This window comes from Panulirus ornatus, chromosome 65 (genome assembly GCF_036320965.1).
Source record: "Panulirus ornatus isolate Po-2019 chromosome 65, ASM3632096v1, whole genome shotgun sequence".
NCBI classification, from domain to species: domain Eukaryota; kingdom Metazoa; phylum Arthropoda; class Malacostraca; order Decapoda; family Palinuridae; genus Panulirus; species Panulirus ornatus.
The window spans coordinates 24,578,088-24,605,587 of record NC_092288.1 but is presented as its reverse complement, the minus strand read 5'-3'; the positions used below and the strand labels follow the sequence as shown (position 1 = coordinate 24,605,587).

The 27,500-nt window shown below is 46.7% G+C and overlaps 2 protein-coding genes across 6 annotated transcripts in view; one reads left to right on the top strand and one right to left on the bottom strand.

Moving 5' to 3' along the window:
* The window catches only part of LOC139746648 (beta-1,4-glucuronyltransferase 1-like), a 25,320-nt gene extending 13,455 nt beyond the window's left edge, over window positions 1-11,865 (top strand). Inside the window, exons 2-6 of the mRNA XM_071658073.1 lie at window positions 3,217-3,372; window positions 5,716-6,435; window positions 7,603-7,800; window positions 9,433-9,549; window positions 10,455-11,865. Coding sequence (XP_071514174.1) covers window positions 3,217-3,372; window positions 5,716-6,435; window positions 7,603-7,800; window positions 9,433-9,549; window positions 10,455-10,649 — 1,386 coding nt within the window. The 3' untranslated portion in view covers window positions 10,650-11,865. The remainder of the gene's footprint in view (window positions 1-3,216; window positions 3,373-5,715; window positions 6,436-7,602; window positions 7,801-9,432; window positions 9,550-10,454) is intronic.
* A 14,427-nt stretch (window positions 11,866-26,292) lies between these two features.
* The window catches only part of LOC139746385 (uncharacterized), a 150,491-nt gene continuing 149,283 nt past the window's right edge, over window positions 26,293-27,500 (bottom strand). Inside the window, exon 3 of one of the 5 annotated variants that reach the window (XM_071657586.1) lies at window positions 26,293-26,715. In XM_071657586.1, the coding sequence (XP_071513687.1) occupies window positions 26,529-26,715 (187 nt within the window). In that variant the 3' untranslated portion in view covers window positions 26,293-26,528. The remainder of the gene's footprint in view (window positions 26,716-27,500) is intronic. The other 4 variants (XM_071657585.1, XM_071657584.1, XM_071657588.1 and 1 more) reach the window with 4 other exon arrangements.

Below are 27,500 nucleotides of genomic sequence, written 5' to 3'. Positions count from 1 at the left end.
CAACTGCGTCTGCGAATCTTAATAATTTCTTGGTTACGCAAACTTTGTCCAAAGCTCAACTCTAGCACACCAGAAGCCCCAGGTTTTGTATGTAGGGACTTAAGAATCTGATCCGGTCTTAAAGTTGCCATTGAGCTTCAAGGTCAGTAAAGGTCACCCAGGACTTATTGATTACACTTTGTTCACGGCACTTATGCATTATAGGCAACCTCTTAACCTCAAATTATACTGGAACTATAACAGTCTTCCATGTCTGGGGAGATGTAATAGTCTCCCCATATCAGGGGAGCTGTAACATTCTGTCCATACCTGAGAAACAGTGAGTCTCCGTATATCTGGGGGAGTAATAAGTCCCCCCCCCATATCTGGGGAGAGAGTCCACCTCTTTCAGAATGATAGTTTGGTAGTTACCCCTCGTTAAGGGTCACATACCTGGGGAGCTATAGACAGGTGTGGCGCTGACCCAACCCACACCTTAGAATAGGTGTGACTGGGGTATTTAATGACTGTCAGCTGGTTGTAGACAGTCAGTGGCCACCAGCTGGGGTGACCCATGGCTGCCAGATGGTAAAGACACTCAAGGCACACCAGCTGGGGCGCCCCGTGACAGCCAGCTGGTGTAATTCATTGGCCGCCAGCTAGGGTGACCCATGGCTCCCTATAGTTAAGACAATCAAGGCACACCAGCTGGGGCGTCCCTTGACAGTCAGCTGGTGTAGACAGTCAGTGGCCGCCAGCTGGAAGACGGGAGCCTCGCGTAAGAACACAACAGCACAATTTATTCAACTCACTTTGTTAAAGGTGTTTAAGATTCTTCACCCTATATACTGTCTGCTTACGTCAGACGCTGCTCCGTCTTAATGGTGTCGTAACTCCAGACTGGTGTTACTGCATACTGGTGTAGTAACTCGATACTCTTAATCCTACACTGGGGTGGCGTAAGTGAATACAGGAGTCGCAACTCGGTACTAGGTATTCATAAATCTATACTGGTATCACTTTACGATGGTGTCGTAACTCTATCCTGGTGTCGTAACTTCTGGCTTCTCAAAATTTTTATACACTATTTCTACATACAAGCTCATGCTTATGTATAACCTTCCTGACTTAGAAGTATTTTAGTGATGGCTGGCAGGCACCATCTTACACCCTCTGTGTCAATGTGAGAATTGCTGGTCTTACTTTCTCTTCCACACATATATCAGCATCCACACAGCTCATATAAACTTTCCATTTTTCACCTTATCTCTACACTCCTTCGTACCATATTTTTCCTCTTTTTGTGATTCATGTTTTTTCGTAAGAGTTATGACCTATGTCCATTTTAGTTCGCCTTTACGAAGTACATAAATGGGGCTGGTTCTGCTCCCCTGGGCGTTCACGTGTGTACGCATGCGCGTCCACACCCTGGTTAAGTTTTACTTTTGAATTCAATTCACTCATTATGTATGTACGGTCATGTAAGTTTATATGCTCATGCACACTCTTTGAGCGCTTCAGCATCCCACCAAAAGTGGGTCACACTGACGTACATTTCAAGTCTTAATAGCAAATGTCTTAATCAGCGATTTTCTGCTTCTAAAAATCAGGTTCACCACGTCTTAAAAGCGCTGCAGATAACTATTTAATTTCTTCTCCATTTTTTTTATGGCCTTTGCTCGACTGGAGCTGTAGTGCGGACCAAGAAGCTTGAAATATAGAACACAGTATCATGCTGCCATAACTTAAACGAAGCTGTGAATTGATGAAAACGAAGCAGTAAATGTATAACAAACGAAGTAGTGAATTTATAACTAAACGAAGTAGTGAATTCATAACTAAACGAAACAGTGAATTCAACTAAACGCAGTGAATTTATAACTAAACGAAGCAGTGAATTTATAACTAAACGAAGCAGTGAATTTATAACTAAACGAAACAGTGATTGTTAAACGAAGCAGTGAATTTATAACTACACGAAACAGTGAATTTATAACTAAACGAAGCAGTGAATTTATAACTAAACGAAGCAGTGAATTTATAACTAAACGAAGCAGTGAATTCATTGTCACCAAGAATTTTCTATAATTCGCAAAAGAAGCTGATGAGATATGCGGGCGATGCTCAGGGAAGACGTGTGGAAGTGCGGATATAAACAACATGTTGTTCCTAGGGTTGAGAGCCGACGTGAAGGCTATGGGAGGGAGACATTATAGGGCATCCAGAAGGGGAAGTTAATTCCCAGCAGCTGCTGCACTGACTGAGGAGTACTTAAGTCATCACTGAACCATCTGGGTCGTTTGGTTGCTGTGTTCAGGCTAACTGTTGCCTGGTTTAATGGTTGGTTGTTTGGGACTTAACGCCTGTTAACTACCAAGGTCATTAGGGTCTCCTAGTAACATCTAACTACATTCAACAACCGAAAAATATTTAGTAGTTTCGTTATCTCTTAAGGATAAGTTCTAAAACAATATACACTCTCACTGAGCATGTGGCCCATAGCTGCTCAGCTGAGAAGAAGAGAAAAAAAGAAATGAGACGAAATTTATGAAATGTGAACAACATACACGTCAAAGACTTTAGTTATTATTATACTGAGGTGAAATCTGAAGGAAAATTGCTAGAATTCGTATAGGTAATTGCCTCGTTTGGTACATCAGTGAACGCTATGAAAATGTTATATTTGCAACTATTTTCACTCGTTCAGTACTTGCAAACATACATACAATCTCTCATGACGATCCCGGATGTTATATATGGATCCACGAAGGTCGTGGATTTGTTCTTTAGCGAATATTGTATTATATAACGTCACTACTTATTTCAAGACAACAGCAACTGCTGTTGTTCGCACACTGCCAGTGTTTCGTAATGGCACACGAACATTCTTCTTCTGCCTCACTTTAAGGATTATTTCTTTTCTGAAGTTTGTTGTTGTCTTCATGAACACTAAGTGGTTGGTTATAGCAGGATTTTGGTTGTGTGGATCACATGGTTGGAATCTGGGTGGTTCTCTCGACCAATTTCTTCCTAAACTATCAATTTGGTTGTTTGAGATGATGGTACAGCTTATAACATGTAAATCACTTATCTTGTGCAGTACAGGGCAAGAAAAATATACATTCGTGATAACCCACGTCTGTTTTAACATGCAGGTTTATCAGGTTTATTAAAACTGGTTTATATACTTAAGTGGATGACAAGTTTCAGTGAGTAATGGTTTTGTGTCTTGGTCAGATGGGCGGGCGTAGGACGTTCCTGCTGGTGAACCTGGTGGTGGTGTTGCTGAACGCCGGGCTGGGCATCTTGGTCAACCTGACCGCCTTCACCACCAGGACTGGCCTCAGACACCGCTACCTCACCTTACCCTCTGACCATGCTAATATCTCACTGGTAAGTAAGGTCTCCCTCCCTCCTTCAGGGTCTCTCCCTCCTTCAGGGTCTCTCCCTCCTTCAGGTAAATGGCGGGAGAGGATAATGGCTTTTAAGGGCAATGTTTTAGTTGGATGTTGAAGGTTAATCTGGCTGCCATTATTTAGTAGAGGGAGGCATTGTTGTTATTGTGTCTTAGAATAAAGGAGAAGAAAGTAACTCTTATATACAGATGATATACGATATAGGAAAGCTTTGCAAATGGTGATGCAGAGAGGGTTGGGTTAGAAAAGCCACTAAATTCATCTAGTCAACAGATACAAGAATATGGAGTTAGAAGGTAAGGTATTGTAGGAGTTTATATGGACTTTGTATTCACATGTGAAATGCTTGATGTGTGTGTGTGTGTGTGTGTGTTTTAATGTTGGGATTGAGGACATTTCTCAAGTATGTGGAAAGGAATGGTTGGATGGTAGTAGTTGTGCTGAAGGTACTGTATGTAGAGGTGAATGCTACGGTATATATATATATATATATATATATATATATATATATATATATATATATATATATATATATATATGACAAAACAGTGGGTGTCTTGGCAGCTGCCAGACATGGCTGCGTGGATGAGTGTTCAAGTGCTTCAAGGGATTCAGTAAATTTGGTGTCATTGTTTACTTTCCTTGTGCCACTTTATTTGTAGAAATTGTCCACTGTTTTTGTGGTAAGAAATTTGTTGCAGTTATCGAGAAACGCCCATTTTTGTAATGAATTAAAAACTATGAAGTTTACTTTGATAAAACGAGAGCAGATGGAGTTCTTTGAAAAGTGTATTTCGTGACAAGAAAATATGGGTTGAAAGGTAATTTTCTCCACAGAAATAAACAGAAAAGGTGAACTTAGTTATTACCTTACCTAAACTACCGAGCCTTACCTTACCTAACCATCTTTAACTTAACCAACCTAACGAATTTTACCTTATGGAAACCAAACCATCCTCACCTTAACTAATCATCCTGACCTTACCTAGCTAAATCATCCTTACCTAACTTAGCCAAACTATCTTTATCTTAATCTGAGCAAGAAGAATTTCATTTTGTAATATATCTTGTATTACAGTTTGACTAATAAAAACTTACTTACTTACTTACTTACCTCAACTAACCTATCCATCGTTACATGTAACTTAACCAGACCATTCCTATCGTAACTAACCTAGCTTTGTTACTTAACGTACACTAACCTGCCTTATTTTACGGAACCTTCCTTAATTAACGTAAGAAAGATTAAGTTAAGGTAAGGTTACCATCCTTAACTTAATCTTTCTTATCTTACTTAGCATTTATTACCTAACTTATTATTAACCCACGTAGCCTGAGCGCTCGTACCGTACCTAACCATTCTTATCTTATCTAGCCATCTTTACCTAACCATCTTTACTGTATATAACTTAACCATCCTTATCGTAACCCATTATCTATACCTTAACCACCTGAGCTTAAATTCTTATAAGTGATCTTTAGGGACGATACTGACCAAGACATGAGAGAACTGTTCGCCTCCCTCACCATTACCCAAATTTTGTCGTTTTGTTCCTATAATGATCCTGGGCTTACTGTAAATATATATCTAACCTTGGCATTTTTATTACATAAATTTAAAGGTAGTAGGTGTATATGAGATTATTATCTAGCTCATCAATTCAAGATTTTCTTTTTATTGGCCAAAATAACTAGTAAGACGGATGAGATGAAAGCTAGGCTTGTGTGTGTCTATGAATAGTTACATACACAAACAAATCTAGCTTTTTGGTCATCACTGTATTACCGGGTAAATTTATTTGAGGCAATAATAAATCTTGATGAACCTGTGAATGATTCCATATACATCTGCTACCTTTAAATACATGTAACAAAAATGCCAAGGTTAGATATATAGCTACATTAAGCGCGGGATCATTATTGGAACGAAAGGACAAAATTCGTGCCGGATCTGCTCAATTATAGTCTTTGAAAATTGCATAAGATGCTTTTTTTTTTTTTATATCTATCCTATCACAGTTTGCCCATTTCTCGAAAATTCCCACAACTCTGATACAAGAACAACTGATAAATGCACAACTACCTCTGTACAAGGAGAGTAATGATTACCGGAATGTTTGGGATGAGTTATAGTGTTTGGTTGTGACGAGTGGTTGTGGAAATGTTTGTAGAAGGAATTTTTAAGAAGAGCTTACTGGATTAACGCTATTAGAAGAGACAGAGAGGCCAGAGGAGAGTGACTGCGTCTGTGGACGACTATTTTGAGTGAAAATCACATGCATGTGGGTCATTAAAGTGTGTGTGTTCTTGTGTTGGACAGTCGTCGTCTTCGCTGAGTGGTGGCGAGGTCCTCCCGGCGGCGTTCGGCGTGGTGGACGTGAGCGGCAACTACACGACGCACACGTTCGTGTGGCCGGCGCAGGAGTGGGCCGTCGTCACAGCCGAGTCCCGCCTCTGTCTCACCACCCAGGCCTCCGTCGAGCACCTCTTCTGGCTGGCGTGGCAGTCGGAGACCTGGACAGGACCCATGTCCGTCTCCATCTTCGTGCCCGGCTCTGACTACGCCGTGGCGGCCGCCATGGTCTCCTACCTGAGGCGGTGCTTCCCCAACGTGCAGGAGCGGGCGTCCTTCCACCTGGTGCATCCTAGGACGCGGCCGCCGCTTCCCTCGCCCCACCCGGAGCTCCTACACCTCAGCTGCGAGGATCCTGAGGAAGCCAACAATATCTTGCTCCATCTAAGGGACGAGAACGAGATGAGAGAGAGACGCTACCCACAGAATCTGATGAGGAACCTGGCCAGGAGGACGTGCCCTTGCGAACACACGCTCACCATCGACATCGACATGTTGACGCCGCCCTACATGGCCGAGAACCTCACCGGCTTCCTCACCGAGATGAAGGCTGGGACGCCCTGCTGGAAGTGTGCCTACGTCGTGCCCGTGTACGAGCTGGCCATGGTCATACCTTACCCTCCTGACGACAAGATAGAACTGCTCAGGCTCCTGCTGAAGGGCATGGCGCGACGCTTCCACGTCCAGGTAAATCAACCTCATTCTTCCTAGTTTCAGACTCAGTTCCTCTGTGATGTCGACACACCCATCGCTACACTTCTCCATACATCTTTTGTACATCTTTTTGGCATGTGTGTGCACGTAGTCTCCTTCATCTTAACTCTTGTAATCCTTATACACAGACACACTCTCGTACACACCCTCCCATTCCCCCAGACGTTCATTATTATACCAAAGACATTAACGAACCCTTCTTCTCGTCTCTGTACACAGATGTGTCTTCCCTTCAGAGCCGATACCCCTTTGTACGGCTCACTTTTAATGTTCCTATAGCATTTCACTTCTTGTCTCTCACTCCTGTGGGCTGCCATATACATTATAACAGTCCTTGCCTTACTTACAGACTTCCACTGTGTGGTTGTTTCCACGTTCTTCCTCGCCACTTCGAGTAGAAGTACCGGGAGTTGATACATCATAGTGTTTGTCAAATTGTTTTAGTATTATTGCCCTTAATCGTCATACCAAAGCCAAAGGGACAGATGCAGAAACATCCTACCGAACTGAGGGATGAGATGTGGGCTGTGATTGGTGATAGAATGGGTGAGGGAGGGGGTGACCATTGTGTTAAGTGCTTCATTATAGATGGTGTTAGAAGGGCCGAGGATAACTACGAATTTCCTGTACTTCACCTTTTTCTATTTACTGTTGTTGTGTGTTGGATAAGGAGGAAGACACGATGTATTGGAGTTGTTCAGATATTCTGCCCGTTTGTTGTTCTCTATGTTTATGTTTGCTTTGTTTACAGATTTTCTGCCCGATTGTTGTTCTCTATGTTTATGTTTGCTTTGTTTAATATTTGTTTATGTTTTCTTTGTTTAATGTTTTAATATTTTGTTTATGTCTTCTTTGTTTAATGTTTTAATATTTTGTTTATGTTTTCTTTGTTTAATGTTTTAATATTTTGTTTATGCTTTCTTTGTTTAATGTTTTGATATTTTGTGGAATGCAGTTATCTTTGTATGTTTTGTTATAGTAATTTGGAAATACTTTATTGAATATCTGTAGCTGTGGTCAGTAAGCTAAACTCAACTGTGGTTTTGTGTGTTTATATAGTTTTGTGCGTACATTACGGAGGAGAGGTTTGCATTTGTTGGCCTCAGTTTCACTCGTTTGGTCTCCCCTGTTGTGCCTCAGGTGTTCGCCAAGAACCAGGGCAACTCCCACCTGCAGTACTGGGAGGTGGAGCCCAGCAGGACGTCGGCCAGCCACTACCGCGTCCTGTACAACATTACCACCTACGAGGAGTTCTGGGAACCCATCTTGGTCTTGCCCTACACGGCGCCGCTGTTCGATGAGCGCTTCGTCGGCTACGGCTTCACAAGGAATAGCCAGGTAACCCCGCGTCGAATCCTTTGAAGTATATTCTTTAGTAATCAAATTGTATAATTCATTACAATGAGTCATCAGAGGAGGGTCTTAGCCAAAGGTGTTTGTCATTGAAACTTCGATCGTCGTTCTATAAGACCTGATGAACCCAGTTGTTTATACCGAAGATGGCAGCACTGCTCTCTCTCTCTCTCTCTCTCTCTCTCTCTCTCTCTCTCTCTCTCTCTCTCTCTCTCTCTCTCTCTCTCTCTCTCATTATTCCTTGTTCGTTTCATCTAATCTTTACGAAGAGAGAAGGAGAGAGGTATTCTGGGGTGCTAAGCAAGGAGGTTCCCCGTGGACTCATATATATATATATATATATATATATATATATATATATATATATATATATATATATTGGATGGTTGCGAGGCGTGGGCTATGGATAGAGTTGTGCGTAGGAGGATGGATGTGCTGGAAATGAGATCTTTGAGGACAATGTGTGGTGTGAGGTGGTTTGATCGAGTAAGTAACGTAAGGGTAAGAGAGATGTGTGGAAATAAAAAGAGCGTGGTTGAGAGAGCAGAAGAGGGTGTTTTGAAATGGTTTGGGCACATGGAGAGAATGTGTGAGGAAAGATTGACCAAGAGGATATATGTGTCGGAGGTGGAGGGAACGAAGAGAAGTGGGAGACCAAACTGGAGGTGGAAAGATGGAGTGAAAAAGACTTTGTTTGATTGGGGCCTGAACATGCAGGAGGGCGAAAGGAGGGCAAGGAATAGAGTGAATTGGATCGATGTGGTATACCGGGGTTGACGTGCTGTCAGTGGATTGAAGCAAGGCATGTGAAGCGTCTGGGGTAAACCATGGAAAGCTGTGTAGGTATGTATATTTGCGTGTGTGGACGTATGTATGTACATGTGTATGGGGGGGGGTGGGCCATTTCTTTCGTCTGTTTCCTTGCGCTACCTCGCAAACGCGGGAGACAGCGAAAAAAAAAAATTTTTAAACTTCGCCATTTCCCGTGTTAGCGAGGTAGCGTTAAGAACAGAGGACTGGGCCTTTGAGGGAGTATCCTCACCTGGCCCCCTTCTCAGTTCCTTCTTTTGGAAAATTAAAAAAACCCAAGAGGGGAGGATTTCCAGCCCCCCGCTCCCTCCCCTTTTAGTCGCCTTCTACGACACGCAGGGAATACGTGGGAAGTATTCTTTCTCCCCTATCCCCAGGGATAATATCTTAACGCTACCTCGTTATCGCGGGAAATGGCGAATAGTATGAAAGAAAGAATATATATATATATATATATATATATATATATATATATATATATATATATATATATATATATATATATATATATACGAATAAAGTGTATATGAACGCGCACCTTCATAGAACATACAAAGCTCCATCAGCCAGGATCGAACCTGGGACCCTGGGACACGCAGGGAATACGTGGGAAGTAATCTTAATCCTCTATCCCCAGGGATAATATATATATATATATATATATATATATATATATATATATATATATATATATATATATATATGTATATTCTCTCGCGTTAGAAAGCGGACTGGGAAGCGCCAGTCTGTCCAGGACCTGCCTGACGAAGCCCGTTGTCATGTGCGTGTCTCCTCTGGCTCCTGCAGGTGTACGAGCTCCACTGTAGAGGGTACCACTTCCAGGTGCTGGACCGGGCCTTCCTGACCCACCGGGGCTTCCAGACCACTTCCACCTACCCTCCCTCCCGCTATGCTCAGATCGAGGTACAGTGAACCGACCCCACAACATACGTGTGTCCTCTGGTGCTCTCTGTCCTTCTGCTTGGTCTCGCCTGCTTCTGCTTTTGCTTTTGCATGATGCCTGCTGCCACTGTTGCTATATCCGGGGCTTCTGCATGGTGCCTGCTGCCACTGTTGCTATATCCGGGGCTTCTGCATGATGCCTGCTGCTGCTGTTGCTATATCCGGGGCTTCTGCATGACTTCTGCTGCCACTGTTGCTATATCCGGGGCTTCTGCATGACTTCTGCTGCCACTGTTGCTATATCCGGGGCTTCTGTATGACGCCTGCTGCCACTGTTGCTATATCCGGGGCTTCTGTATGACGCCTGCTGCTGCTGTTGCTATATCCGGGGCTTCTGCATGGTGCCTGCTGCCACTGTTGCTATATCCGGGGCTCCTGCATGACGCCTGCTGCCACTGTTGCTATATCCGGGGCTTCTGCATGACGCCTGCTGCCACTGTTGCTATATCCGGGGCTTCTGCATGACGCCTGCTGCCACTGTTGCTATATCCGGGGCTCCTGCATGACGCCTGCTGCCACTGTTGCTATATCCGGGGCTTCTGCATGGTGCCTGCTGCCACTGTTGCTATATCCGGGGTTTCTGCATGGTGCCTGCTGCCACTGTTGCTATAGCAGATGTCTGTTCTGATTCACTCAATCGTATGATAAGTTTGACAGGCATTGCTCTCCAAACTGTAGCATTAAATGGCGGGATATGCCCCGGCCTTTGACTGAGAGAGACACATCTGGCGGTCATTATGATCATAATGTTATTAGTGTTCAGATCCCCTTCATGTTCACACTGTCCAGAACTCTCATGATATGGCCTGCCTGTTCACGTTGACGTGGCGTGCGTTGCATGACTGACCCTCCTTCTGCGCCTGCAGATCAACAGGGTGCGCTACCAGATGTTCAAGCGGGAGCTCCACGCCCGCCTGGGCCTGCCAGCGCCGCCAGCCCTCAAGGTCCCTCCCCTTCGTCAGCAGCTTCCCGCCATCTTGGCCAGGAAGACCCACCCTCGGCTCCCCAGCAAGATCACCTCGCCCAGGAAACAGGCGGCCCTCGTGAAAGGGAAGAACTGAAGGAGGGGAAGGAGTAGTTTGTGGTCAACTATGACCCATGGATGGTCACGCTACCCAGCTCCTTCTGTGCCTCGTCATCTCGCCTGTGATACAGTACAGACAGCCTTGTATCTGTGATACAGTACAGACAGCCTTGTGTCTGTGATACAGTACAGATAGCCTTGTGTCTGTGATACAGTACAGACAGCCTTGTGTCTGTGATACAGTACAGACAGCCTTGTGTCTGTGATACAGTACAGACAGCCTTGTGTCTGTGATACAGTACAGACAACCTTGTGTCTGTGATACAGTACAGACAGCCTTGTGTCTGTGATACAGCACAGACAACCTTGTGTAGCGGTACAGCCATCATAAGTTTCAAAAGAGCCCGTGCCTGGGGTGGACCTGCTCCGTGGAAGAGCCCGTTCCTGGGGTGGACCTGCTCTGTGTAAGAGCCCGTTCCTGGGGTGGACCTGCTCCGTGGAAGAGCCCGTTCCTGGGGTGGACCTGCTCCGTGGAAGAGCCCGTTCCTGGGGTGGACCTGCTCAGTGTAAGAGCCCGTGCCTGAAGTGGACTTGCTCAGTGTAAGAGCCCGTGCCTGCGGTGTACCTGCTCAGCGTAAGAGCCCGTGCCTGGGATGGACCTGCTCAGTGTAAGATCCCGTCCGTGGGGTGGACCTACTCAGTGTAAGAGCCCGTGCCTGGGGTGGGCCTGCTCAGTGTAAGAGCCCGTGACTGGGGTGGACCTGCTCAGTGTAAGAGCCCGTGCCTGGGGTGGACCTACTCAGTGTAAGAGCCCGTGCCTGGGGTGGACCTGCTCAGTGTAAGAGCCCGTACCTGGGGTGGGCCTGCTCAGTGTAAGAGCCCGTGCCTGGGGTGGACCTGCTCAGTGTAAGAGCCCGTGCCTGGGGTGGACCTGCTCAGTGTAAGAGCCCGTGCCTGGGGTGGGCCTGCTCAGAGGAACAGCAGTGAAATGTAGAGCTTCAGGCGTGGGTCTGCAACGTCTTGAAAAGCAACGTGGACGAAACTGCACATGGCGTCCACAGACCCCACGTGCTGTGTGGGGACCCAGTTCACATGGCGTCCACAGACCCCACGTGCTGTGTGGGGACCCAGTTCAAATGGCGTCCACAGACCCCACGTGCTGTGTGGGGACCCAGTTCAAATGGCGTCCACAGACCCCACGTGCTGTGTGGGGACCCAGTTCACATGGCGTCCACAGACCTCACGTGCTGTGTGGGGACCCAGTTCACATGGCGTCCACAGACCTCACGTGCTGTGTGGGGACCCAGTTCACACGACGTCCACAGACCTCACGTGCTGTGTGGGGACCCAGTTCAAATGGCGTCCACAGACCCCACGTGCTGTGTGGGGACCCAGTTCACATGGCGTCCACAGACCTCACGTGCTGTGTGGGGACCCAGCTCACACGACGTCCACAGACCCCACGTGCTGTGTGGGGACCCAGTTCACATGGCGTCCACAGACCTCACGTGCTGTGTGGGGACCCAGTTCACATGGCGTCGGGGTTGGTCATAGACCCGACTAGTGTTGTCGGGACTTGTCCAGTGATATCCCAACTTGGTCAGGTGTTCCCAGCGCCTCATGGACTTAACCACTGCCATCTGGACTTACCTAGTGCCATCTGGACTTACCTAGTGCCGTCTGGACTTACCTAGTGCCATCTGGACTTACCTAGTGCCGTCTGGACTTGCCCAGTGCCCCCTATACTTACCTAGTGCTGTCTGGACTTACCTAGTGCCTCCTGGAGTTACCTAGTGCCATCTGCACTTACCTAGTACCTCCTGGACTTACTTAGTGCCGTTTGGACTTATCAGTGCCTCCTGGACTTACCAGGGCCTCCTGGACTTACCAGTACCTCCTGGACTTACCTAGTGCCTCCTGGAGTTACCTATTGCCGTCTGGACTTATAAGTGCCGCCTGGACTTACTTAGTGCCGTCTGGACTTACCCAGTGACTCCTAGAGTTACCTAGTGTCTTCTGGACTTACCCAATACCTCCTGGACTGCCTAGTGTCGTCTGAACGTATCAAATGCCTCCTGGAATTACCTAGTCCGGGTCTGGACTTACCCAGTGCTTCCTGGACTTACCTAGTGGCTCTTGGACTTACCCAGTGTCTCCGGGTCTCATTCAGTGTCTCCTGGACTTACTCAGTGCCTTCTGGACTTACCTGGTGCCTCTTGGACTTACCCAGTGTCTCCAAGTCTTATTCAGTGTCTCATGGACTTACTCAGTGCCTCCTGGACTTACCCAGTGCTTCCTGGACTTACCTAGTGCCTCTTGGACTTACCCAGTGTCTCCGGGTCTTATTCAGTGTCTCCTGGACTTACCCAGTGACTCCTGGACTTACCCAGTGCCCTCTGGACTACCCATTCATTCCTGGACTCAGTGCCTTCTGGACTACCCATTGATTCCTGGACTTACTCAGTGCCGTCTGACTTACCCAGTGCGTCCTGGACTTACCCATTGCCTCCTGGACTTAGCCAGTGATTCCTGGACTTACTCTATGCCACCTGAACTTACCCAGTGCCTCCTGGACTTACCCAATGCTTCCTGAACTTACCCAGTGTCTCTTGGATTTGCACTGTGCCTCCTGAACTTACCTACTGCTTCTTGGACTTACCCAGTGTCTCCAGGTCGTATTCAGTGCCTCCTGGACTTACCTAGTGCTTCCTGGACTTAGTGAGTGCCTCCTGGACTTACCTAGTGCTTCCTGGACCTAGTGAGTGCCTCCTGGACTTACCTAGTGCTTCCTGAACTTACATAGTGCTTCCTAGACTTACCCAGTGTCTAGGTCTTATTCGGTGTCTCCTGGACTTACCTAATGATTCCTGGGCTTACTGAGTGCCTCCTGGACTTACCTAGTGCCTCTTGGACTTATCAAGTGCTTCCTGGACGTACCCACTGGCTCTTAAACTTACCCATTGCCTTCTGGACTTACCCAGTGCCTCTTGAACTTAACCGGTGCCTCCTGGACTTAATCAGTGCCTCCTGGACTTACCCAGTGCCTCTTGAACTTAACCGGTGCCTCCTGGACTTAATCAGTGCCTCCTGGACTTACCAAGTGCTTCCTGGACTTATCCACTGGCTCTTAGACTTATCCAGTGCCTCCTGGACTTACCCAGTGCTTCCTGAACTTAACCAGTACCTCCTAGAACTTACTAGTGTCATCTGGACTCGCCCAGTGCCGTCTGGATTTCCCTACTGCTATCTTGACTTATCCAGTGCCCCCTGGACTTACCCAGTGCCTCCTAGAATTTCCAAGTGCCCTCTAGACTTACCTAGTCCCTCTTGGAATCACCTAGTGCCTTATTGACTTACTCAGTGTCTTTGGAACTTACTTAGTGCAATCTTGACTTACTCAGTGCCTCTTGAACTTAGCCAGTACCGTATAGACTTACCCAGTGCCTTCCGGGCTTACCCAGTGCCTTCCGGGCTTACCCAGTGCCTTCCGGGCTTACCCAGTGCCTTCTGGGCTTACCCATATCGCCGTCTAGACTTACCCATTGCCGTCTAGACTTGCTCAATGCTTCTTTGACCTACCTAGTGCCGTCTAGACTTACCCATATTGCCGTCTGAACTTCCCTAGTTCCTCCTGGACTTACCTAGTGCCAACAGAACTCACCCAGTGCCGCTTGGACTCACCAAGCGCCGTCTAGACTTGGCGCCACCCGTACCCACTTAGTACCAACCGTACCCAACCATTTTCACGTATACTCACCAGCTGACGACCGTACCCACCCACTCTGTCAACCGAACCCACCCAGTGGCACCCATGCCCAGTCATTTTTACCCAGTGGCACCCATACCAACTCATATTTACCCAGTGGCACCCATACCCACTCATATTTACCCAGTGGCACCCATACCAACTCATATTTACCCAGTGGCACCCATACCCACTCATATTTACCCAGTGGCACCCATACTCACTCATATTTACCCAGTGGCACCCATACCCACTCATATTTACCCAGTGGCACCCATACTCACTCATATTTACCCAGTGGCACCCATACCCACTCATTTACCCACTGCCGAACAGACCCATACATTGTTGCCCCAGATGAATTTTAGACAAAAAATTGACGTTGTAAGCTGTGAGGCGCTGGCAGCGCTGGTCTGAGAACTTGGACATTCTTCACTCCACCGTCTTCTACCATGAAGAATCGCAAAAAGAAAAATGAACTTTGTTTAGGAAGGGGGTCTGTCCTGAACTCAGACCCCCTCCTAACTACTGTTGTTGTACACTCTTTCTTGGTCGACTGTAGTTTGTAAATGTTTGTATTGTAGTCGTTAATACATTTTTTTTTATATAATTGTATTTGAGGGTTTATTGGCTGTGCTGATGAGAGTGAACATCTGATGACTGACTTAGGAGATGTGTCAGGTGCAGGTTCCTCCGTTGCTGTGTCGCTGGACGTTGTGAGGGGTCAGCGGTGTGTGGAATGACTTCGTGTGGAATGGTAGGGTGGATGATGCAGGGGTGGAAAAGTTTAGAACGATCAATTGGATGGTGGAGGGACTAAGAAATGTGGAAGAAGAAGGTGGATGGTGGAAGGACTGAGAGATGCAGAGCGATACATTGGATGATGGAGGGACTGAGAGCTGTGGAATAAGAGGGTGGATGGTGGAGGGGTGGAGAGATTCAGAGCGACACATTGGATGGTGGAGGGACTGAGAGCTGTGGAATAAGAGGGTGGATGGTGGAGGGGTGGAGAGATGCAGAGCGATACATTGGATGGTGGAGGGACTGAGAGCTGTGGAATAAGAGGGTGGATGGTAGAGGGGTGGAGAGATTCAGAGCGATACATTGGATGATGGAGGGACTGAGATGCTGTGGAATAAGAGGGTGGATGGTGGAGGGGTGGAGAGATGCAGAGCGATACAGCGGTGGAAGGCAAACCTTGGTAATAGCATCAGCCGCCATGACGCTCCTCATGCACCTGAGTGTGAGGGAGGGAGGGAGGGAGGGGGAGCCTTAAGTAAACAAGCAGACATCTTGAGTCAAGTGGTGTCTTCAGGGAAATATTCAAGGCATATTTTTAAAAAGATTCTATGAAACTCTAGGTTATATAGACTGTTGAACCCTCCATTCTTTTTTTTTTTTTGGATCCTACACTGAAATAAAGTGAACTCTCTCTCAACTGTTTTATTTAATACCAGGAGACTTGACTTCATATACATCAAAGCCATTTTGGTGAAGACTTTCTATAGATACACTTACGTATAGATGAAATGCCTTTCAGAGTAAAAAAAAAAAGAAACCTTTTAATGAGTTAATAATTGATTGATTATATTCATCCTGTTGAGTACGATAATTGAGCTTCTTGGGTACGATAGTTTAGCTCTTTTGAGTACAACAGTTTGTCTCCGTGAGTACGATACTTTAGGCTGGGAAATGCTCAGCACTCTGATGGTTTGACAATTTGAGCACGACCTGTACTACTCTGGTATGGTGACATGACCTTTCCGTTTGATCCTTTAAGGATCAGGTCAAGTGTCATCACGCCATCGTACGTAGGGTTCGAACCGTGGTGTTTTAAGAACAAACACGCAGCAGTACGTACATCCTGGGGGTATATTTATTATTTTTTGCCACAAAAACCGACGCATTGACTGTCAACTCGACCCCTCGTATACACATTGACGCATTAGATACAGAGTGCAATAAATATATCTAGAAATGGCGCCATAGTTAATAAATAACGTATGTACACGATGAATTACATATTTACAGTTCGAATTAATTCTAAGATAAGGTAAAATACGATTATGGATGAAATGGCTACAAGATGATCATACTATGGATGGCTGGAGTCATCTGTGAATCTAATGATTTTACGAAGTTTGGGAGAGAATGTTGTAGTGTGTGTGTGTGTGTGTGTGTGTGTGTGTGTGTGTGAGTGAGGCTAGAGGGTAATGTATACACACCTTGTCTTCCCTCTATCAACAGGGAAGCATTAGCCTCCCAGTGGTTATCTATAGCCTACTTTGAGTCACCCTGGTACACCATCGTGTTCACTGAGACGGTCTGTGGAGCCAACTATCTATATCTATCTATCTATATATCTATCTATATATATATATATTTTTTTTTTCTTATTATACTTTGTCGTTGTCTCCCGCGTTAGCGAGGTAGCGCAAGGAAACAGACGGAAGAATGGCCCAACCCACCCACATACACATGTATATACATGTCCACACACGCACATATACATACCTATACATTTCAACATATACATACACAGACATATACATATGTACACATGTACATAATTCATACTTGCTGCCTTTATTCATTCCCGTCGTCACCCCGCCACACATGAAATGACAACCCCCTCCCCCCGTATGCACGCGAGGTAGCGCTAGGAAAAGACAACAAAGACCATATTCGTTCACACTCAGTCTCTAGCTGTCATGTGTAATGCACCGAAACCACAGCTCCCTTTCCACATCCAGGCCCCACAAAATTTTCCATGGTTTACCCCTGACGCTTCACAAGCCTTGGTTCAATTCATTGACAGCACGTCGACCCCAGTATACCACATCGTTCCAATTTACTCTATTCCTTGCACGCCTTTCACCCTCCTGCATGTTCAGGCCCCGATCGCTCAAAATCTTTTTCACTCCATCCTTCCACCTCCAATTTGGTCTCCCAATTCTCCTCGTTCCCTCCACCTCTGACACATATATCCTCTTGGTCAATCTTTCCTCACTCATTCTCTCCATGTGACCAAACCATTTCAAAACACCCTCTTCTGCTCTCTCAGCCACACTCTTTTTATTACCACATAGCTCTCTTACCCTTACATTACTTACTCGATCAAACTACCTCACACCACATATTGTCCTCAGACATCTCATTTCCAACACATCCACCCTCCTCCACACAACTCTATCTATAGACCACGCCTCGCAACCGTATAACATTGTTGGAACCACTATTCCTTCAAACATACTCATTTTTGCTTTCCGAGATAATGTTCTCGACTTCCACACATTCTTCAACGCTCCCAGAACTTTCGCCACCTCCCCCACCCTATGATTCACTTCCGCTTCCATGGTTCCATCCGCTGCCAAATCCACTCCCAGATATCTAAAACTCTTCACTCCCTTCAGTTTTTCACTATTCAAACTTACCTCCCAATTGACTTGACCCTCAACCCTACTGTACCTAATAATCTTGCTCTTATTCACATTTACTCTCAGCTTTCTTCTTTCACACACTTTACCAAACTCAGTCACCAGCTTTTGCAGTTTCTCACCCGAATCAGCCACCAACGCTGTATCATCAGCGAACAACAACTGACTCACTTCCCAAGCTCTCTCATCCACAACAGACTGTATACTTGCCCTTCTTTCCAAAACTCTTGCATTCACCTCCCTATATATATATATATATATATATATATATATATATATATATATATATATATATATATATATATATACATGGTGTGAGGTTATTGTTGAATGACGTCTTTCCGGGTGTTTGGTTGGCTGATAGAGTCCATTTTCCACAGTCTACATTTTCTTCTAATTCTTCCTAGATGGAGCAGGTTTTAAACCAGAGGTAGTTAGGCTAAGCTTGTGGTTAAGTATGGAGGCATAAGCTTAAGCGAGTTCACCAGTCTGGCCCCACATTCGTAAGACAACAATTCGAACAAATACAGAGAAGTGGACTCAGATCCACCATAGGTAGGTCCAATGTAATGGCCGATACAGTGATATTACAGCTGTTAATAACGATAAAAAATGACCGTCAGATTAGCTTATATTCAGGTAAAAGAATATGTCTTGTGTATATATGTGTTGGCTGGTATTTCCTTAAGCTTGCTTGTAGTCAATTGCGCGGCCGACGGGCGGGTTTTTGGTTTGGCGTTGACGGGCCATCCAGAAGGCATTTTCTCTCTTGATATTTACGTCCGTCAGAGGTTTGTCCTCTGTACTTGCCTATTATTTTACCTGTTCTTCCTACCGCCTTGAAAGAAGTACTTGGTGAGTGTTAGTATTCGTGTTTTGGAGTTTTTTTTAGGGCGCAGGCGTCGCCAACATTAACTTCCGCAAATGTATCTTTGGAAAGGCGCATTCTCGGACCCCATTAACTGGACCCATGCATGTTTAACGAATTTTTGTGGAATTTTACGTATGATACTTTCATAATTTTGAATGTCTTACGTATAGTTATCATTATCTGCATATAATATAATCACATAATCACATCAACATCGAGGGCAGAGTTTATCACATATATGTAGTTTTTCGCGTGATACACATTTCTTTTAGATTTAGATACTTCATCTGGACATCTAATGTTTATATGAAGTCAGTATCCATATAAATCACAACAGCCCACTAGGGCAGAGCAACACGTTAGGGCGATACGTGTGAGAGAGAGAGAGAGAGAGAGAGAGAGAGAGAGAGAGAGAGAGAGAGAGAGAGAGAGAGAGAGAGAGAGAGAGAGAATAGATCATATGACTTTAGAAGTGTTGGCAACAGTGATGACGGAGAATGATCATGGAAATAGACGTAGCGCATGGCGACTGTGGGTCATGGCAACAGTGGTACGTATGTAAATATGATGGTACTTGGAAAGTTTTTCGTTGGAGGAACTAAAATCAATATATGCCTAACTTTGAACGTCTCTTCGTTGTATATCAACGGACATATTTCTTTCTTGTCTCTCCTCTGATGATGTGATTATTACACGAAAGTGCACTTGGGAACTTAATTTTTAACCCTGAGTTTCGCTTTTAGCCATAAAGAATTGAATTTTGCGTCCTGTATGCAAATGTAAAGGTCATCTTCAGAATATTCTTATCTTCACTACACTGTTATCCTCACTATGGCCACCCATCTTCATCAAGTCATGGTGAACTTTCCCCACAGACAACATTTTTGATATATGGATAACAATCATTGAGTGTGTTGCTTCTATGGCTCATTTCTCCTTCCATTTTCTTTCCCCTTAAAAATGGAAAATTGTTTTCTTGTTACTTAATGGGTAACTTCACTTCTCTTGGAGTCCTTTGGACGATTCCGTTGTTAAAGGATAATGAAACGTCTTAGGCACTAATTATATTATTTACAAACAAAATATTACACTAAATAATGCATTTATTTTTATTTTTACATGTACTGAATAATGTCCGTTCATATATTCAGTGTTCCAGGAGCGGGAGTGTGGGGCAGTACTATCTTGCCCCATACTCCAATACTCCCCGTACAGACTAAGTGCCTCCAGTTGTCCTTCACAAGGAGAACCATACATACATACATACATACTCCCCGAGCTGAAGGAATGCACATATTTCTAATACATTAACAACATAACACTTAAAATCATTTCCTTAAAAAGGTTTTCATGCAAAATGGTAATGGAGATATATATATATATATATATATATATATATATATATATATATATATATATATATATATTCCTATGAGTCCACGGGGAAAATGAAACACGAAAAGTTTACCAAATGGCGTCGTAGCTTCGTCTCGTCGATGTATATCAACTGACTGTTATATTTCTCTCTTGTGTCTCACCTGATGATGTGATTATTACACGAAAGTGCACTTGGGAACTTTTCGTGTTTCATTTTCCCCGTGGACTCAGGAATATATATATATATATATATATATATATATATATATATATATATATATATATATATATATATATATATATCTTTCAAACTATTCGCCATTTCCCGCATTAGCAAGGTAGCGTTAAGAACAGAGGACTGGGCCTCTGAGGGAATATCCTCACCTGGCCCCCTTCTCTGTTCCTTCTTTTGGAAAAAAAAAAAAAAAAATGAGAGGGGAGGATTTCCAGTATTCATACAGTATTGTATATACGATTTACAGATCCTGAATAAGGAGGAGTACAGTAGCAAGCTACAGGGGAATGAGATGAGAAAATGTGTATATAACTACTAAGACAGGGACGCCAGACTCCATATAGGGCTGGCGTACTGAGTGAAATACACCCACCAATTACAATCCTTGTTGTGAAAACTCACCATATACAACTACAGGTGATTGGTCCTTGTTACAGATCACTTGCTTCCCCAAAACCAATCGCAGCCTTTGTTACAAAACATCTTATTCCTTTAGCTAATCGCAGGGCTTTTTAGAAAACTGCTACTTTCAAAAGACCAATCAGGATCCTTTTTACCCATCATTTGGACCTATATGTTTCACTTAGGATCGTTCACAACCATATTCTTTTGTCCCCGCCAGGGTACCGGGAGGGTGGGTGGGCCCAAAGGGTTGAACTTCACATCCAACTCCTCGGTGTTGGCGACCTTATCGACATCATTTGTACATTTCTCTTATACTTTGGCGAGACGAAGATGTCCCGAAAATCTTCATTCACACACACACACACACACACACACACACACATATATATATATATATATATATATATATATATATATATATATATATATATATATATATATATATATATATATATGTTGGAAAGGATCACAATTTTACGCGTGATCAAGATATTCCTATGAGTCCACGAGGAAAATGAAACACGAAAAGTTCCCAAGTGCACTTTCGTGTAATAATCACATCATCAGGGGAGACAAGAGAGAAATATAACAGTCAGTTGATATACATCGACGAGACGAAGCTACGACGCCATTTGGTCAACATGTGATTGGACAAAACATAATGTTTTGGACAGTCACATGTTTACCAAATGGCGTCGTAGCTTCGTCTCGTCGATGTATATCAACTGACTGTTATATTTCTCTCTTGTGTCTCACCTGATGATGTGATTATGACACGAAAGTGCACTTGGGAACTTTTCGTGTTTCATTTCCCCCGTGGACTCATAGGAATATATATATATATATATATATATATATATATATATATATATATATATATATATATATATATATTATAATGTTCTCTTGCATCTTGAAGAACAACTACATTCCTATAGTAAGTTCTACGCTAATTGCATGAGCGTGAGCATTGCATTTGAATAAATTAAGTAATAAATAAGTTACTAAAAACACACACACAACAGAACGATTAAATCTACATCGGAGGAACGTGAGAGATACGATCTGGGTAGAGACGTTCAGCTGAGAGGGTAAACGTTTGGTCTGACGTTCAGCTGAGAGGGTGAACGTTTGATCTGACGTTCAGCTGAGAGGGTGAACGTTTGATCTGACGTTCAGCTGAGAGGGTAAACGTTTGATCTGACGTTCAGCTGAGAGGGTGAACGTTTGGTCTGACGTTCAGCTGAGAGGGTGAACGTTTGCTCTGATGTTCAGCTGAGAGGGTGAACGTTTGATCTGACGTTCAGCTGAGGGTGAACGTTTGATCTGACGTTCAGCTGAGAGGGTGAACGTTTGATCTGACGTTCAGCTGAGAGGGTAAACGTTTGATCTGACGTTCAGCTGAGAGGGTGAACGTTTGATCTGACGTTCAGCTGAGAGGGTAAACGTTCGGTCTGACGTTCAGCTGAGAGGGTAAACGTTTGATCTGACGTTCAGCTGAGAGGGTAAACGTTTGATCTGACGTTCAGCTGAGAGGGTGAACGTTTCATCTGACGTTCAGCTGAGAGGGTGAACGTTTGATCTGACGTTCAGCTGAGAGGGTGAACGTTTGATCTGACGTTCAGCTGAGGGTGAACGTTTGATCTGACGTTCAGCTGAGAGGGTGAACGTTTGCTCTGACGTTCAGCTGAGAGGGTGAACGTTTGATCTGACGTTCAGCTGAGAGGGTAAACGTTTGGTCTGACGTTCAGCTGAGAGGGTAAACGTTTGGTCTGACGTTCAGCTGAGAGGGTGAACGTTTGGTCTGACGTTCAGCTGAGAGGGTGAACGTTTGGTCTGACGTTCAGCTGAGAGGGTGAACGTTCGGTCTGACGTTCAGCTGAGAGGGTGAACGTTTGGTCTGACGTTCAGCTGAGAGGGTGAACGTTTGGTCTGACGTTCAGCTGAGAGGGTGAACGTTTGGTCTGACGTTCAGCTGAGAGGGTAAACGTTTGGTCTGACGTTCAGCTGAGAGGGTAAACGTTTGGTCTGACGTTCATCTGAGAGGGTGAACGTTCGGTCTGACGTTCAGCTGAGAGGGTGAACGTTTGGTCTGACGTTCAGCTGAGAGGGTGAACGTTCGATCTGACGTTCAGCTGAGAGGGTGAACGTTTGGCGTGACGTCATGCGGGAGGGTAACACATCTGGCGTGACGTCATGTGGGAGGGTAACACGTTGTGTGTGACGTCATGTGGGAGGGTAACACGTCGTGTGTGACGTCATGTGGGAGGGTAACACGTCGTGTGTGACGTCATGTGGGAGGGTAACACGTCGTGTGTGACGTCATGTGGGAGGGTAACACGTCGTGTGTGACGTCATGTGGGAGGGTAACACGTCATGTGCGACGTCGTGTGGGAGGGTAACACGTCGTGTGTGACGTCATGTGGGAGGGTAACACGTCCTGTGTGACGTCATATGGGAGGGTAACACGTCGTGTGTGACGTCATGTGGGAGGGTAACACGTCGTGTGTGACGTCATGTGGGAGGGTAACACGTCGTGTGTGACGTCATGTGGGAGGGTAACACGTCGTGTGACGTCATGTAGGAGGGTAACACGTCGTGTGTGACGTCATGTGGGAGGGTAACACGTCATGTGGGAGGGTAACTCGTCATATGGGAGGGTAACACGTCATGTGGAAGGGGTAACACGTCGTGTGTGACGTCATGTGGAAGGGTAACACGTCGTGTGTGACGTCATGTGGAAGGGTAACACGTCGTGTGTGACGTCATGTGGAAGGGTAACGCGTCCTGTGTGACGTCATGTGGGAGGGTAACACGTCATGTGGAAGGGGTAACACGTCGTGTGTGACGTCATGTGGAAGGGTAAAACGTCTTGTGTGACGTCATGTGGGAGGGTAACACGTCGTGTGTGACGTCATGTGGGAGGGTAACACGTCATGTGCGACGTCGTGTGGGAGGGTAACACGTCGTGTGTGACGTCATGTGGGAGGGTAACACGTCCTGTGTGACGTCATATGGGAGGGTAACACGTCGTGTGTGACGTCATGTGGGAGGGTAACACGTCGTGTGTGACGTCATGTGGGAGGGTAACACGTCGTGTGTGACGTCATGTGGGAGGGTAACACGTCGTGTGACGTCATGTAGGAGGGTAACACGTCGTGTGTGACGTCATGTGGGAGGGTAACACGTCATGTGGGAGGGTAACTCGTCATATGGGAGGGTAACACGTCATGTGGAAGGGGTAACACGTCGTGTGTGACGTCATGTGGAAGGGTAACACGTCGTGTGTGACGTCATGTGGAAGGGTAACACGTCGTGTGTGACGTCATGTGGAAGGGTAACGCGTCCTGTGTGACGTCATGTGGGAGGGTAACACGTCATGTGGAAGGGGTAACACGTCGTGTGTGACGTCATGTGGAAGGGTAAAACGTCGTGTGTGACGTCATGTGGAAGGGTAACACGTCGTGTTTGACGTCATGTGGGAGGGTAACACGTCAGGCGTGACGTCACGTAAGCAGTACGTGGACGACCTGGGAGGGTCACCGTCAGCCTCCAGCAACGACCCGTCAGCTCGTGGCGTCAGGAGGCTGGCGCCCTCGTCAGCATGACGGAGGGGCGGGGCTGCGGCTCCCTCCCTTGAGACCGCAGGGCGCGGCCCTTGCGGTGCCCTGCGGTCAAGGGTGACGGAAATAGCTGATGTGTGTGGGGTGAGGGGGGGGGTCATCACGACCCGTGACGCCTCGCCCACCGTCACCCGTGACGCCTCGCCCACCGTCACCCGTGACGCCTCGCCCACCGTCACCAGCACCCAGTGACGCCTCGCCCGACCGTCACCAGCACCCAGTGACGCCTCGCCCACCGTCACCAGTGACGCCTCGCCCACCGTCACCCGTGACGCCTCGCCCACCGTCACCAGCACCCAGTGACGCCTCGCCCACCGTCACCAGTGACGCCTCGCCCACCGTCACCAGCACTCAGTGACGCCTCGCCCACCATCACCAGTGCACCAGTGACGCCTCGCCCACCGTCACCAGCACCCAGTGACGCCTCGCCCACCGTCACCAGTGACCAGTGACGCCTCGCCCGACCGTCACCAGCACCCAGTGACGCCTCGCCCACCGTCACCAGTGACGCCTCGCCCGACCGTCACCAGCACCCAGTGACGCCTCGCCCACCGTCACCAGTGACCAGTGACGCGCACGACTCATTAATGTCCTTAAAACGGATTAAATAAATAAAGTTACAAGATGAAGGACGTGAGACAAGATGGGGTCGTCCAGTGCTGCTCCTGAAGGAGGGGTTGTGACCACACTGCTCCTGAAGGAGGGGCTGTGACCACACTGCTCCTGAAGGAGGGGTTGTGACCACACAGCTCCTGAAGGAGGGGTTGTGACGACACTGCTCCTGAAGGAGGGGTTGTGACCACACTGCTCCTGAAGGAGGGGTTGTGACCACACTGCTACTGAAGGAGGGGTTGTGACCACACTGCTCCTGAAGGAGGGGTTGTGACCACAATGCTCCTGAAGGAGGGGTTGTGACCACACTGCTCCTGAAGGAGGGGCTGTGACCACACTGCTCCTGAAGGAGGGGTTGTGACCACACAGCTCCTGAAGGAGGGGTTGTGACGACACTGCTACTGAAGGAGGGGTTGTGACCACACTGCTCCTGAAGGAGGGGTTGTGACCACACTGCTACTGAAGGAGGGGTTGTGACCACACTGCTCCTGAAGGAGGGGTTGTGACCACAATGCTACTGAAGGAGGGGTTGTGACCACACTGCTCCTGAAGGAGGGGTTGTGACCACAATGCTCCTGAAGGAGGGGTTGTGACCACACTGCTCCTGAAGGAGGGGTTGTGACCACACTGCTCCTGAAGGAGGGGTTGTGACCACACTGCTCCTGAAGGAGGGGTTGTGACCACACTGCTACTGAAGGAGGGGTTGTGACCACAATGCTCCTGAAGGAGGGGTTGTGACCACACTGCTCCTGAAGGAGGGGTTGTGACGACACTGCTCCTGAAGGAGGGGTTGTGACCACAATGCTCCTGAAGGAGGGGTTGTGACCACACTGCTCCTGAAGGAGGGGTTGTGACCACACTGCTCCTGAAGGAGGGGTTGTGACCACACTGCTCCTGAAGGAGGGGCTGTGACCACACTGCTACTGAAGGAGGGGTTGTGACCACACTGCTCCTGAAGGAGATGTGACCACCCTGCTCCTGAAGGAGGGGTTGTGACCACACTGCTCCTGAAGGAGGAGGTGTGACCATACTGCTCCTGAAGGAGGGGTTGTGACCACACTGCTCCTGAAGGAGGAGGCGTGACCACACTGCTACTGAAGGAGGAGGTGTGACCATACAGCTCCTGAAGGAGGAGGTGTGACCACACTGCTCCTGAAGGAGGGGTTGTGACCACACTGCTCCTGAAGGAGGGGTTGTGACCACACAGCTCCTGAAGGAGGTGTTGTGACCACACTGCTCCTGAAGGAGGGGTTGTGACCACACTGCTCCTGAAGGAGGGGTTGTGACCACACTGCTCCTGAAGGAGGGGTTGTGACCACACTGCTCCTGAAGGAGGGGTTGTGACCACACTGCTCCTGAAGGAGGGGTTGTGACCACACTGCTCCTGAAGGAGGGGTTGTGACCATACAGCTCCTGAAGGAGGGGTTGTGACCACACTGCTCCTGAAGGAGGGGTTGTGACCATACAGCTCCTGAAGGAGGGGTTGTGACCACACTGCTCCTGAAGGAGGGGTTGTGACCGTACTGCTCCTGAAGGAGGAGGTGTGACCATACAGCTCCTGAAGGAGGGGTTGTGACCACCCTGCTCCTGAAGGAGGTGTAGTGAGGTGGTTCAGAAGACGTAGGAATCCTCCTGGGAGTTGGCGCTGCTGGAGGAGGAGGAGGTCAGGTCGTTGGAGCCGGGGATCCTGATGCCGATGACCTCCTGCACGTCGAAGGGGCACGGATACATCTCCTTGCAGGTCCCGATGCCGGTGTACACGTCTGCCCCGGGTTGGTGCCACGAATGCTTGGGGTTCCTGAAGAAGAGCAAGAGAGGTCACACTCGGGGGGTCAAACACAGCCACCGGCCTTCCCTGACCAGAACCACCCATTAGACGTGGATGACCTCGTTCATGAAGACGAGAGTTCGAAGAGGATTGGATCACATCCCTCCTCCGTCGCTGCCCTGATCAGTGTATACACCTGAAGGTCTCTTTCATGAGCTGAAACTTCAGTATATTGATGCATCTCACAAGAATCAAAACCTTCATGTGTGCAACTCTCTCACAGAACTCACACACTGCACCTCCGCAAGAGGTTTTTGAGAGCTATATTCCTCTTATTCTCATACCGAACATCTTACACTAGACTCCCAATACATATATGATGTTGATCTCTCTCTCTCTCTCTCATACTATTCGCCATCTCCCGCATCAGCGAGGTAGCGTTTAGAACAGAGGACTGGGCCTTTGAGGGAATATCCTCACATGGGCCCCTTCTCTGTTCCATCTTTTGGAAAAAAAAAGAAAAAAAAAAAAGAGAGGGGAGGATTTCCAGCCCCCCGCTCCCTTACCTTTTAGTCGCCTTCTACGACACGCAGGGAATACGTGGCAAGTATTCTTTCTCCCCTATCCCCAGGGATAATGATGTTGATATATATACATATATGATGATATATAAGCAATTCCCTCATAAGTATATCCATTTCAGTGACCACTGCCACGCGTTTTAAAAAAATACATTGTATATATTTTCACAGGAACCTGATGTCAGACCGTATCCAAGCCTTGTGTACCTGTAATAATAAGCTTCAATATAAGTC